At 36.2% G+C, this 14,222-nt stretch overlaps 1 protein-coding gene across 2 annotated transcripts in view; it reads right to left on the minus strand.

Moving 5' to 3' along the window:
- ASB16 (ankyrin repeat and SOCS box containing 16) overlaps positions 1 to 14,222 on the minus strand; it is a 16,273-nt gene continuing 2,051 nt past the window's right edge. Inside the window, exons 2-6 of one of the 2 annotated variants that reach the window (XM_058182391.1) lie at positions 13,707 to 14,026; positions 11,901 to 12,168; positions 8,843 to 9,335; positions 8,184 to 8,297; positions 1 to 1,517 (exon numbers count right to left, since the gene is read on the minus strand). In XM_058182391.1, the coding sequence (XP_058038374.1) occupies positions 1,332 to 1,517; positions 8,184 to 8,297; positions 8,843 to 9,335; positions 11,901 to 12,168; positions 13,707 to 14,022 (1,377 nt within the window). In that variant the 5' untranslated portion in view covers positions 14,023 to 14,026 and the 3' untranslated portion in view covers positions 1 to 1,331. The remainder of the gene's footprint in view (positions 1,518 to 8,183; positions 8,298 to 8,842; positions 9,336 to 11,900; positions 12,169 to 13,706; positions 14,027 to 14,222) is intronic. The other variant, XM_058182392.1, reaches the window with a different exon arrangement.

Raw genomic sequence — 14,222 nt, forward strand, 5'->3', positions numbered from 1 at the left:
TTCCACATATATTTTCTTTTATTGGCACATCAGAATAGTATTTTTTATTTCAGATTCCAGCCCAAAGATTTAATATCTTCATCTTGATCCTCATATAGCTTACATCATTCTCTTAACATGTCCTCAGCAACAGACATCATGCCTGGGAATTGACCCCTATTTAGTATTTTCAGCCTATACTTTGATAAAGATAACAATTACGAATGAAAGCAAATATACCCGTCCCAGGATAATGTTGCAGGATCTAATCTGGGTTGGTCACTGGGAGCAGAAGTTTTGTCTTCTGAGCTTTTGGACTTCTGCTGGAACCCATCTTCAGGGAACTTCTCTCTAGCCTAGAAAGAAGTTCCCTGAAGATGAGTCTGAAAGAAGACAAAACCTCTGTTCCTGGATCCTGCAAGATAGCAATTACAGGTAGGACCACTCTCACTATTGCCAAAGTTTTATTTGTTGCTGAGGACCATCCCACTCCATCCTACCTTATCCCTGGGAAATCTAATCTACAGGTCACCAATAATCGTAACTACAATTAGTATCAGATTCTTAACTGAATAGAAAAATATGCCCAATGATATTAATCTCTTTATGAGTCTATCCTCATCATTTACATTCCTAAGTAAAGATTATAATCAAACCCAAGCAAACTAAATCAGGATCAATATTAACAAATGTGAATACCCACCCTTTATTTAGATGGACAGAATACAGTAGTTAGCTGATTGGTGAGAATCCTTCATGCCAGAAATACGATAATAATATGTACATGTACATTTATATGTATCTTTTCTTTTATGTACTCCGAGAGCGTATGCACCAAAACAAATTCCTTATGTGACCAATCACACTTGGCCAATAAAGAATTCTATTCTATTCTATTCTATTCTATTCTATTCTATTCTATTCTATTCTATTCTATTCTATTCTATTCTATTCTATTCTATTCTATTCTACATATTCTCATTGTGTAGATAGTACTCAGTATGAGAGAAAATAATTTCCAGCTTGAATCAATCGGACATGCATGTGTCAGTCTCTTAACAGGACTCACTCTTGCATTACAGTCAAAATTTCTTTTCATATTTTTCTGCTTTTTTTCCTGGAAGTTCTGCTTTACACTGAAAGTGATACATCCATATTTATCTCTAATTACTATGACTGCATATCATCCAAGAGCAAGAGTTGACATGGAGGTATAAGAATTATGGTTATCAACATAGCTAAAATGTTTGCTCTTTGCAGTTTAATCACTATTTTAGTGGCAATACTAGTATTTCATTACAGGAGGATGGAATCATATTAAATTACTAATTGCTCTGTATTTTGCCATCATCTTATTTAAGATAACCCTTCAATGGGAGAAATAAATATTCATGCAAAGCAGAAGGCAGTTTCAACTGAGAAATGCCTTTATGGCAACGGATTCCTAACTGCCTTCGAATAGCACAACGAGTTAAATGTTGCAGTGGGCGAGGTTGATTCACCAGGAAAAGAGCTGAATCATAGAACATTTGATGCTCCTGTAAAGACATAAAGAAAAGTTAAATGTGGGTTTTGTGCATACATGGGACTTCAATAGGAAAGCATCAAGAGGCAGACATCTTATACAGAAATTATTATAAAAGTTCCCTGCAAAGAAAAAAATCTCATATTCTGCAACAGACTAGAACCCCATGGAACAATGTTCAAAGTTCTCTGGTATTTTAGGGACACACAGGATATATGTTCCTAAATGTATGGTAGTACTGTATTACATGGTTTCCAGATTCTAAACCACTTTCTACATGTTCTAAGCTGTATCTATTATATTGTTTGTATCAAGACAGTCAAGACTGTTAAATATCTATCTCAAAAGCTGTGCACTTTCATCCACCACTATTTTTCTAACATTTATTGTTCAGTCTTGATATAATTTCCAGATTTCTCTATTTTATTGGTAAAGCAGTTTATACTACAGTATCTGTTAATGTTCTGATATCACAGTTCAACCAGCCAACTAAGCATAGGTCCTTTTAGACATTCTACTTTATATTTCAAGACTATATATTAAATTAAATCCCCATACATAGAACTAGTTGTCAAAGACCTTACTTAGAACCTCGTGTTATGGGAAAGAATCAAATGATGGAGTAGACTTTATAAAAAACAACAGCAGTAAAAGCCATGACATTCAATTTTAAAAATAAATCCCAAATCCGTGGTTGGACAATACTTTTAGGATCAATCCATGGTTGGACAATACTTTTAGGCTTGAGTAATACAAAACAATGAATTAACTTTTGATTTTTCCAGAATTCTGTTTATTTTAAATTGAGAATCCCTGTACTCAGAGTACTCTCATTAATGAAAAGTTCTAGACTTACCAATGCTTTTTTTTACTACATAGAAATCTCTCTCCTGGAGGTGTGGCCAGCATCGCGGGTGTGAAGGTCGCAAACCCTGGTGTCTCTGGGGTTTGTACCGATATCCCCCTCGATCTGGGGGTCCATCCAATTTTAGGATCGGACCATAGCTGCCTCAAAGGGGCAGCGAAGAATGGGGGAGCCGTCAGAGCGAACGGGGAGATTGCAAACTCCCTGCAGCTCCGAATCTCTTTCCCCCGGCCCAGCGGAGAGGAATGCAGCCACCATCAGCTGCACCAAAGCCGCGGCGGCTACAAGTTTGAGCAGGAGGAAGAAGCACTAAGTAAACAAAATGTTGAAGTCGGGTGAGTTACTATCTCACGAAGATAGTACGAGTCTTGGGGAAAAATCTTAGACTGGCGGCTAAATTGAATGAGAAGTGAAAGTGGAAGGAACTAATTGAAAGAATACACATTCTGAAGGTGAATGAGTTCTGATGGGGCTTGGAATGGAAGTAGAGCCCTAATTAAACAAGGAAAGATTTTTTTTTCAGTTAAGTAATTAAGCAATTAAGATCCCTGGAATTTTAATGGATTATACAGGAAATAAAAGAAATAAAAGAAAAGAGTTAAAGAAAATCGTAACTTAAAAAGACAATTAAAGATAGAAGAAAAATGAAAGAAAGAAACTGTCTCTTAGGGCTTAAAACATCTACAACCCAACTTTATAATATGGTTAAGGAAAAAATCTTGGAAAATTGACCTCCACATACTAAAACATCTGAGAACAAAGAAATTTTGTCATCAAAATGGCTACTTATTTTTGTGATTTGCAATTGTTTTAAAGAGAGACGTCTAGAGGCAGAGGAAGATTGTAAGAGTTGAATAGCTTTCTAATGACTATTCCCATGAGGATTGGTGTTGCTGGGACTACACAACAGTTTTAAAAGAGGACTTTAGATGGCTTGTCTTTGGATTATAGAATAAAGCGAAGAATTGGTTATTTAAGCAAGAATCCAGAGGCAGAGGAAGAATGCAAAAATGGAATAGTGGACTATTCCCACAGAGAAGGCTCTGTTGATGTGGTCACACAACATTTTTAGAAAGGATTTAATGGCTGCTCTTAGATTTATGTTAAGAATTTAATTAGAAAATGTTAGTATCTATGTTAAAATACAAGTGACAACTATAATTAAAATAATAATGATGCTTTGGGAAATGGAGAGAAAGACTGTAGAATAAACTGGGACAAGAGAGAAATGAGTGTTATTATGCAGATGAAAAAGTTATTATTATTTTTCTTGCTTTTAAGAATAAGTAAGGTAATAAAATGATTTGATAAAAACTTCTAAGGAAACAGTTAAACACAATGGAGGAATAACTGGGGGAAATAACTAGCAATTACCCTTTTAAAAATGTTAAACTTTTGTTTGGTACTAAAAACTGATTAGATGGAAAAATTTTAAATGTATGTTATTGATTTAGAGGCAGAGGAAGATGAAGTCTTTGTGAGTTCAGGACTATTCCTATGCAAGAAAGAAATTGTCTATGTGATCACTGGGCAGTTCTAAGAAAAAGCTTTTAGATGGTCTGACCTCTGATAAGTAATGTAGATATAAAGTTCAGATTGGTGAAATTTAAGAAGTTAATAGAAGATTTATTAATGATGTTTTGGGGAATTAAACAGGGGGACTAGACTTCATTTAAATACCTTTCAGAATGGGTTGAATTTGAATTTCTTTTTATTAGATTTGTGCAAATAAATAATTAAATTTAAGGAGAAGAAAATATATTGTATTAGATTATAATGTGGGTGAAATTTAATATTTTTAAAGATGTCCCTTACCAATAATTTGTTCACAATGATTTTTTTTATTATGTTTATAAAAAATAAAAAAAAATGGCAAAAAAAAAATCTCTCCCATCTTGCAATATTTCTCCAGATTTCTCCCATCTTGCAATATTTCTCCAGAATCACATACCATCATGTGATTCTTCATTTACACTACATGATCAAGCTTTGTTCAATGATACACAATGTAAGAATGTAATTTGATTGTTACAGGGAGAAATAATGTTATGAAAACATACAGTTGACTTTCAAACAATGTGATGGGAGCCCAAATTAAACAAGTAATTTTGGAGTTTTAACGGGAACAGGGAGATTGTAGAGGGCATAGAAAATGGCATTGAGAAATAGGAGGAAGAGCCCTTACTTAGTGAGAATTTGCTGAGTGAGTGGTCAGATGGTAACAAAAATGTGGGCAGGGTATGGTTATTTCAAAGCTTTCTGGAAAGCAATTCAAGTATATACACTCAATTGTAAAAACTAATTCTTGTAAAGATATGAGTACTTAAATTGAAGCTATGGATAGAAGTCAGACTGAATATATGACTGTTTACTTCTCTTTTAGAAAAAAGGAAAAGGGTACCCAAAACTGTCAAATTTCTTAACTAGCATTTCCCCCTCTTGCTCCATACCTGTAGTACAAGTCCAGATCTCACTCAGCAAGAAAAAGCCAAGGGCAACATTATGGTAGAAGACTATGACATATAAGTAATGGTGAACAAAAAATAAATAAATACTGTTAATGGAAAGGGAGGAGCTTCACACCGTTTCCAGTCACAGAGAACGGAGCTCTCTGTTCCTGTGCTGGTTTCTCTCTGTCTGTGGGCTCTGAAAGGAGTCAAAGCCGCTCTATAGGGGCAGCAAAGCTAAGGAGGTCGCTGAGAGGTTGCAGGAGAGATTGCAACTCTCCTGTGGAACCCTGAGGCTTTGTTCTCTCTATACCATGACAATGAGAAGACTCAGTCTAAGGTGGCTGCCACGAAGCTGGGACAGCTGATGACCATCTAAGCACAGTGCAGGAGCGGACTTTGGTGAACAGTGTGTGAACTGGGTGAGAAGAATTCTTTTTATTCAAATTTTAACCCCAAAAGAATATCGAGGAAAAGAGAGGCTCACAACTATTTTTAAAAGTAGCAGCGACCTAGCACTTTAAGAAAGCTTTAAGATTGAAATTGAAGGAATAAGAATTAAAGGGGAAAAGGGTACCCAAAACTGTCAAATTTCTTAACTAGCATTTCCCCCTCTTGCTCCATACCTGTAGTACAAGTCCAGATCTCACTCAGCAAGAAAAAGCCAAGGGCAACATTATGGTAGAAGACTATGACATATAAGTAATGGTGAACAAAAAATAAATAAATACTGTTAATGGAAAGGGAGGAGCTTCACACCGTTTCCAGTCACAGAGAACGGAGCTCTCTGTTCCTGTGCTGGTTTCTCTCTGTCTGTGGGCTCTGAAAGGAGTCAAAGCCGCTCTATAGGGGCAGCAAAGCTAAGGAGGTCGCTGAGAGGTTGCAGGAGAGATTGCAACTCTCCTGTGGAACCCTGAGGCTTTGTTCTCTCTATACCATGACAATGAGAAGACTCAGTCTAAGGTGGCTGCCACGAAGCTGGGACAGCTGATGACCATCTAAGCACAGTGCAGGAGCGGACTTTGGTGAACAGTGTGTGAACTGGGTGAGAAGAATTCTTTTTATTCAAATTTTAACCCCAAAAGAATATCGAGGAAAAGAGAGGCTCACAACTATTTTTAAAAGTAGCAGCGACCTAGCACTTTAAGAAAGCTTTAAGATTGAAATTGAAGGAATAAGAATTAAAGGGGAAAAGGCAAAAAAAATGTTAAAATACAGAAAATTGGACTTTTAAATTGGCTAGGCACTGCTCTGGATTGGCATTTTGAAATGCTGGAATTATCTACTTAAAAAACAATGCTATTTTTACATTGTGGGAAAATGGAAAAACTGGTTAATATTGAAATCTAATCTAAGAGTGCCATCCGCTGATGAAAAGAAGAATAACTTACTCCCAAAATCTTGGAAATATTTGATTACTGGAGATTTAAATGTGAGAATAAGAGACACTATCATTAAAATGACCCCTGAAGATTACAATACAAGACTGAATTTATAGAGGGATGTAAGGAGGTTCTGGAAAACTTATGGGACTATCCAGAGAAACAGGTTGATCTTTGTATCTTTGGGATACAAAGAGCTAAGAATATTGAATTTTTTGAGAAGTGACTATAGGTTTGAATATATGGTCTTCGGATTATTAAACAAAAGAGGTACACAACAAAATCTAATGAGATGCTTCATCAAGGAGAAAGGAGTGGAATTTGGGAAGAAATGGCATTGGCAATTCAAAGTACAAGGGAGACACTGATAAGACATTTTAAGGAAATTATGAACTGAATAGAGAGCATGGATGGAATGCCGGGAAATATAACACAAAGTTTAGTTTAGTTTTAGTTTTATTTAGATTTTTATACCACCCATCTCCCGAAGGACTCAGGGCAGTGTACAGCCAAGTAATAAAACCATACAATATACACATTAAAACAAAAAACTTAAAACCAAGCATAATTATATAAATGGCCGAAATTTAAAACAGTTAATTTTAAAACCCTAAAATTCATACATAGCCCCAATAAAATTTAATAAAACTTTTAAGCCAGTCCAGCTCACGGCGAAAGGTCAGAAGATCAGGCAATTGGCATAAACCAGGGGGAAGTTCGTTCCAAAGAGTAGGAGCTCCAACAGAGAAGGCCCTACCTCTGGGGGCCACCAGCCGACATTGTTTGGCGGACGGACCCTGAGTAGACCCTCTCTGTGTGAGCGTATGGGTCGGTGGGAGGCATAAGGTAACAGCAGGCGGTCCCGTAAGTAAGTACCCCGTAAGTAAGGCGGTCCCGGGAAGTAAGTACCCCGTAAGTAAAGTAAGTACCATAAGTAAAGGACAATGAATGATCAAGATTCCTAGGAAGAGGAGGAGCCAACTGAAAGAGTAGATGAAAAAACGGAACAGACAAAACAAATGACACAAGATGGTAAGGAGGAGATAATAACAAAAATAATAAGGATTGATGACATAAGCCAAGGGGAGAGCATCCCAAGGGAATTAAAAAAGGAACCTGAGAACAGGAAGATTCTTATGGAAGAGAGATAGGGGCAAGAGTAGATATTTTGGAAACCAATCAACAGAGAAGGGCAGAGAAGGGAGAAATGTTTAAAATGAGTTGCCAAGATGTGGAAGCAGAAAGAAATAAAGAACCAAGAGAGGAATACAGAAGGCAAGCTAAGAAACGAACAATTAAAACTTTAAAGCAGGTAAGAGATGATGGTTAGAAAGGGAATATGTTTAAATACAGTAGTGGCATAATCAAAGTTATAATGGGGATAGAAACTAGAGAGAGGGGGATTAATAGAATACACATTCTTATATAAGGAGAAGTAATAATAAGAGGGGAAATTAGAATTTGAATGATGGTATTCTTAAGTATACTTAAATAATATGGGACTAGCATAAAAATAATATATTCAGCTACTGATTATTTGTATTAAAACGTATGACATGCAGAATATGGTGATTGACATAAAAATATTTGAAATATTGAATAACTAAATAATGAAGTTATAAGTTGAACAAGCAAATAATGAAAGATTTTAATTTAACATGTTTGTATTATTATAATTATATAAGCTTGCTAAATGTAATAAATATGATTAATAATATTCTATTTGTATTAAAAGATAGGACACTTAGAATAGGGTGATTGGCATAAAAATGACACATTGAAATATTGAAAAACTAAATAATGAAATATTATATTTAATAAAAATATGTATATTATTACTAGAATTATATAAGCTTGTTAAATGAAACAAATATGATTAATACTATTTTACTTGTATCAAAATGTATGACACTCAGATGTCACACTGTTCATGCATTGATATGTTTATAAAAAATAAAAAACTTGAAAAAAATACTGTTACTTACTTGCCACATTTCAGTGGATACAGATCCCACCCAGGAATCACAGGACACTATTCGGTCATAAGAATTCAGAATTATTTCCATAGATCGAGGTGATGAGGCACAAAACTTTAGCATCTAAGTGCAGAAATGAAACAGCAAAAGACGACTATAAAAAGCATGAATATCTTGGAAGGGAAAAGGAATGTTTTCAACCAAAACCCTTATATTCTCACAGCATCTACAGGAAGCACAATCTGAGAGAAACATTAAAAACAGCATTGTGTCAATTTTCATCCAGGAGATGGTTTCTATTTTTAAAGCTGGTGTGGACTTTGAAGACAAAAAAATGGCTATAGGATTGGCTCATTTACATAGAGTGAAACAAGTGCCTCTCATTGTAAAAGCTGTAGGTAGTGCTATCATTCCTCTTAGATGTCTAATAGGATAGAGCCTGTTTGGTATCCTCTTTCTTCTATATGTGAAATTGAAACCCCAAATCTCTTGTCCTTGTACAGGAAAGAAACTGTCCCAAGTTGGCCATACATTTTAAAAACTTACAAACATTATTCCTTACATATATTATTGTCATATATTATGCAATCCAAAAATCAGTCAACAGTTTCAAGAAATGATCACCCATAGCATCAAGAAATCATTAGAATTGAAGGCACCATTCTTACCTTAGGATTAATACAGGCAGCACCATGGTTGAGCAATGTGACTATAACTTTTTCAGGCTCTTCCTCCAGGTAATCTTCCACTGCTTGCAGAGCACAGTCTATAGGAGTATTGCCAGCACAATTACTAATATTGACTTCTGCCCCATGCTGTAGCAGGAGCTCTACAATACCAATGTGACAGTTGCTGCAGGCATTGTGCAGTGGAGTATGGTTCTTTCGGCCAGCAATCTGGACATTGGCCCCACCATCGAGAAGTTGCTTTACCACTTGGTAGTAACGGCCAGCCTCCTCAGGTCTATCTGCATTGGCACAAGCAGTGTTGAGAGCTGTCTCTCCTTCCTGATTTCTATGAGCAGTATTTGCTCCATAGCAAAGATAGAGTTTGACATGATCCTCTAAACCATGCCTGCTAGCCACATGCAATGGGGAAGCATGACCATCTCTTGATTTCTGGTTCACTAGAGCTCCATATTCCAATAGTAGTTGAGCACATCTGAAAGGCACAGAGTTGCATTGAAGAATTTTGCAATTGCCCTACAATCCATTGTTATTTAATCTTACATTGTTAGCTTTAAAATGTATTTTAAAATATTACAGAAATAGATTTGGGTGCACATAGCTAAGTGCCCCTCAGTTAAGCACTCTTGCACTGCTTGTAATTACATATGGCTTTATTCCACTATACCCAGTTACTCTCTTTGCAGATCTATTAAACACAGCTTTCAATTATTTTGTTTATGAGGTAAACCATGTAAACAAATAAGTCAAACTTTATTAAAATTTAATTCTGAATTAAGCATTCAAACTGAAAGCATTCACATTAATAAACCAAGTGGGCAAACTAGTCCCTTAATTACAAAGTGCACTTCGCTGCAGTTTAAAAAAGAATGTCATTCATGGGCAATTGGACAGGGCGGAGGGCAGAAGCTATTTAACAGAAAATGTAAAAGAAGCACTTCTGCCTTAACTCATATCTATATACTACTAAAACTCTTATATCTACCTTATTGTTTGTAATCTTAAAGTTCATGAAATAGTGTGTCATATAACAACAATTTCTAAGTCAATATATCTCAAATGGAGTAATTTACGGAATGTGTCAAAATCCAGAACCCATAATTTCTTTGGGATTGAAATTTGGCAAAATTGCTGCTCTAGTGATATTTAGGTCATAAAAAGTGATTACATGACTCTGGGACACTATCAGCATATGAGCCAGTTTTCCAAGCACCCAAATTTTGATCATATAACCACTGGTATGGTAACAATCCTAAGTGTGAAAAATGATCATAAGTCACCCCTTTTCAGTGCCATTGTAACTTTGAACTGTCACTAAATGAATGGTGAGAAGTTGAGAATTACCTATATTTTAAAGGGAAAGGTATGGAATGCATATGTGAACAGGAACAGATTTGTTGTCATTTGGAATATTGTGTTTGGAGCTTGTCTTCTGTGAAGGAGCATTATCTCTCTCTCTCATGTTAAACTTGGGGTTTTTTTTTTAAGCAGGATATGGGGATCATTTTATGCCTTTTTAAGTGGGATTTTGTTACAATTGAGAGCTGAGGTGTAGACTGTTGAGTTTTATATACTTAATTAATGTTACAATCTTAAAAACTGTTTGGATGTTTTGCTGATAATTGGATTGAAGAAAACATTACTTATTTGATTTGCCAATTGTTAAGAGATGGATTAGGGCAGTGGTTCTCAACCTTTATAGTGCTGCGACCCCTTTAATACAATTCCCCACAATGTGGCAACCCCAACCATAAAATTATTTTTGTTTTGAATTTATCGCGCCTGAAGCCGTATTGGCTAGCGATCTGAACTGCTTGCGATTGCCTTGAGGACGGAGGCATTAAAGCAGAGACTCCTCCCCTATTAAATTTATTGCGCCTGAAGCCAGATTAGGCTAGCGATTGGGAGTGATTGCAGCTGGCTTGAAAGGGAGATATCAGAGCAAAGATTTCTCTCTTTTTTAATTCATCGCGCCTGAAGCCGAATTCGGCTAGCGATTTGAAGAGCCTGCAGCTGGCTTGTGGAGTCAACCATTGGAGCGTGATTCTTCGACTCGCAAGTATACTTCCCATATTTCCGATGGTCTTAGTCGACCCCTGGCAAATCGTCATTCGACCCCCAACGGGGTCCCGACCCACAGATTGAGAACCGCTGGATTAGGGGATGAAGAGTCTATATTTGTTAGATAAGAAGAGGTGAAGAGATCATGAAATTGTTTATACTTGCCATAATGATGATGGGAAGGGTTTTTTATCCTTTTTCTTGCATTTTTCCTCTTTTTTTCTATTCTAGTTATTCAAAATTTTTAATAATATTGTTTTTTTTTAAAAAGGAAGTTGATCCATTTCCATTGCTTTTCTACCCACCTGCAGTTATTGTTTCTCAATTTAGATAAGGAAATATCTATGAAACAATGGGTCATGGGTTATAGTTCAGGTAATAAAATATAAAAGGTTTCTATCAGTGGTGGGTTGCTACTGGTTGCTACTGGTTCTCCCCAGTTCGGGAGAGCCAGTAGCGGAGATGTTGATGTGAGAGAGAACCGGTTTACTCCAACCATCATCTGGGCCCTCCCAACTGCCGGTTCACACCGACTGTCATCTGGGCCTTCCCACCTGCCCCTGCGCTATACCTACCTTTATTCCTTTGTTTTTAGCCCAGCTGAAAGGTGCGACAGAGCAGATTGCAATACCTCAGCTGTTCAGCAATTCAATGCACTTGCACGAAGCGATTGCGTGCAAAGCTCGTGTGTGAAGCAAACAGGTGGTAACACCGGTTAGAACCCACCACTGGTTTCTATATGCCCTTCTATCACACTGAAGACACAGATTTCTATAGGAATGATCTGCCTTCAAAAAGTAATTAATGTGCTTCTTACATGTTTTACCCCAAGAGAGTAATTTAACATCAAAGAATAATTCTTGCACTTGAAGAACCTTCTTTGCTATTTTAAAAAATATGCCTCAACTTTCTAATTAACCCATCTTTAATCTTCCTTTAAGCCATTACACCCACAATTCTTTCAACTTCCCAGACATACGGCAAAGTTTCCTGAGTGGTGCACAAATGCAATGGGGCCAGCCCCTCTTCTGAAAGAATATTAGCATTAGCGCCATAACGTAGGAGCAGACGGGTACATTCTTCATGGTGGTTGGCACAGCTATCATGCAAAGCAGCTTTCCCACCAATAACTGCATTGACATCCGCCCCTTTCAAGAGCAGATGTTTCATACAGTCTTGATAGCCCCTGGCAGCTGTTATTCGCAATGGAGACGTGTGCTTCTTTTGAGCAGTCAACACCCACAACCCTGTAAAACCAATGAAGACAAAGATAATTGATTGGCCAAAAGCTTCCTGTATCAAAACATGGCAAAATATACTGTCAGAATATAGAGCTTCAGTAATCTAATTACAATAGTTAAAATTAAATTGAGGATATTTTTTCCTGTAGTACATTCATTACAGCTAATTTTGTTGAGGGACATCAGTTGAAGACTATTTCACATACAAGTTGTTCTTTATTCAGAATTCACTTATTTTAGAACATACATGGAGAACTTTCAGAAAGATGGAACATAAATTAAGGAACAATAAAGCTAATAATTATGATAACAAAACTAAAACTAAACCACAAAACCACCCCTAATTTACAGATTAATGCAAATAACTCAAACATGTTTATTTGTGGATTTCCAAGAAATATTAGTGCCTCAAATACTAAAAATATAAAAGCTGGTCTAGGTGGAAGTTTGGCCTGACTCAATTTCATTATACAGTCTGAGAAAATACTATGCTGGAGCACTAGAATGAAAATACAGAGGAAGATTAAAAGATGCAAAACATAAAAACAACTAACTATAGCCTTCTATAGTCTTCTTCTTTAATGGTACATTTCCTTACACAATTTTTTTAAAGAGGATGATATATGGCTCGGTGGGGAGAAGAAAAAAAGAGAAATGTGTTATATTTAAAATGTTTTGCTTTTCACCCAATTCCTGAGGATTATAGTTTGGTGACAATCATTAGTGAAATAGCTTTAAATATATAATCAGAACAGATACAGGATTAGGGATAAGATCCCTACTTAGATCTTGTCTCAGAAATAAAAACTAAAGACTCTAAAGCCAGGTAGAGATTGAAAACTATTGTTATAAAAGAACATGTTACAGAAATCTAAATCTAAAGAATAACAACAATTTACAGCAACACATTAAATTTATATGCTGCCCACGCCCCCGTGACTCTGTGTGGTCAATTCTAGGAAACCTTGTTACTATTAGTTCAGTCTTAGAATATCTATGGTATGTTGCAATGTTTATAAATGATATCACTTTACATACAATTCTAATTTCATCCGTTTTACTTTCTTATCAGAGTTTCAGATAAGAATTAAAATAGATGCTATGAATATATTTAATTATTTTTCTCTATTTTTATTGCAAGGTTAAAAAGATGTTTACAATTCAAACAAAGCCTGTATACTACTAATTGAAAACATAACAATATTGTACAGGTATTCCTTCCTTCCTATTACGGTAATGAAAATACTTTAAAAAAAAAAAATGACCAAAAACATGAGAAGCTTAAAACATGGAAATGGATGATTGAAAACATAAATAAGGCAGGATAGTATGGTAAAAGGCTCTCTGGGAAATAAACTTGTCTGGGCCTCTACTCAAAGTTTTTTTCCCCAGCTAAAATAATCAACACATATTCCTTATGGAATTAAAATACATATATTACAAGCCTTTGTTCCACAATATAAATAGTGAATGTTTGTCTAAAACTTGAAGAAAAAATGACCAACATTACTTGTTTTCTTTCGGCAAGAGATTATCCATCTTACCCTGATCAGCTGACCATTCTAGCTCTTCCACCTGGGTCTCCACAATCAAGTTAGAAGTGATTTTATCTTTAAAAATGCTTTGGATTCTTGGCAAGTCTCCTGTGTAAAGGGCATTGTGAAGAGCAGGATCCCGACAGTACTCAAGATGTCTGGTGGGCTTGGGGAGAGAAAGGAGGCTCCTGGCAGTTGGATGATACCTCTGGCTGGCCCACTGACGAGATGCAGCCCTCTGCCGTTCTTCCCATTCCAACTTTTCTCGTTGCAAGCGCAAGGAGCGCAGAGTGGAAGAGGTGAATACAAAAGTTTCCTTTGACATTCTTCTAAGCAAGAAAGGAATTTGGAGTTTTTTATACAGTAGCCCAACTCATCAACCCCAAATTATTTATGAAAACAGGCGATACTTCTAGTTTTCAAAAGCTACTATTATGACAAGGTCTCACTGACAAGCACATCTGCGTACTTATTACTCAGGATTATAAATAGAATTGAGTAGTCATCATAGAAGCAGTGTCATCT

The sequence above is a fragment of the Ahaetulla prasina genome, chromosome 4 (assembly GCF_028640845.1).
Source record: "Ahaetulla prasina isolate Xishuangbanna chromosome 4, ASM2864084v1, whole genome shotgun sequence".
Classification (NCBI taxonomy): domain Eukaryota; kingdom Metazoa; phylum Chordata; class Lepidosauria; order Squamata; family Colubridae; genus Ahaetulla; species Ahaetulla prasina.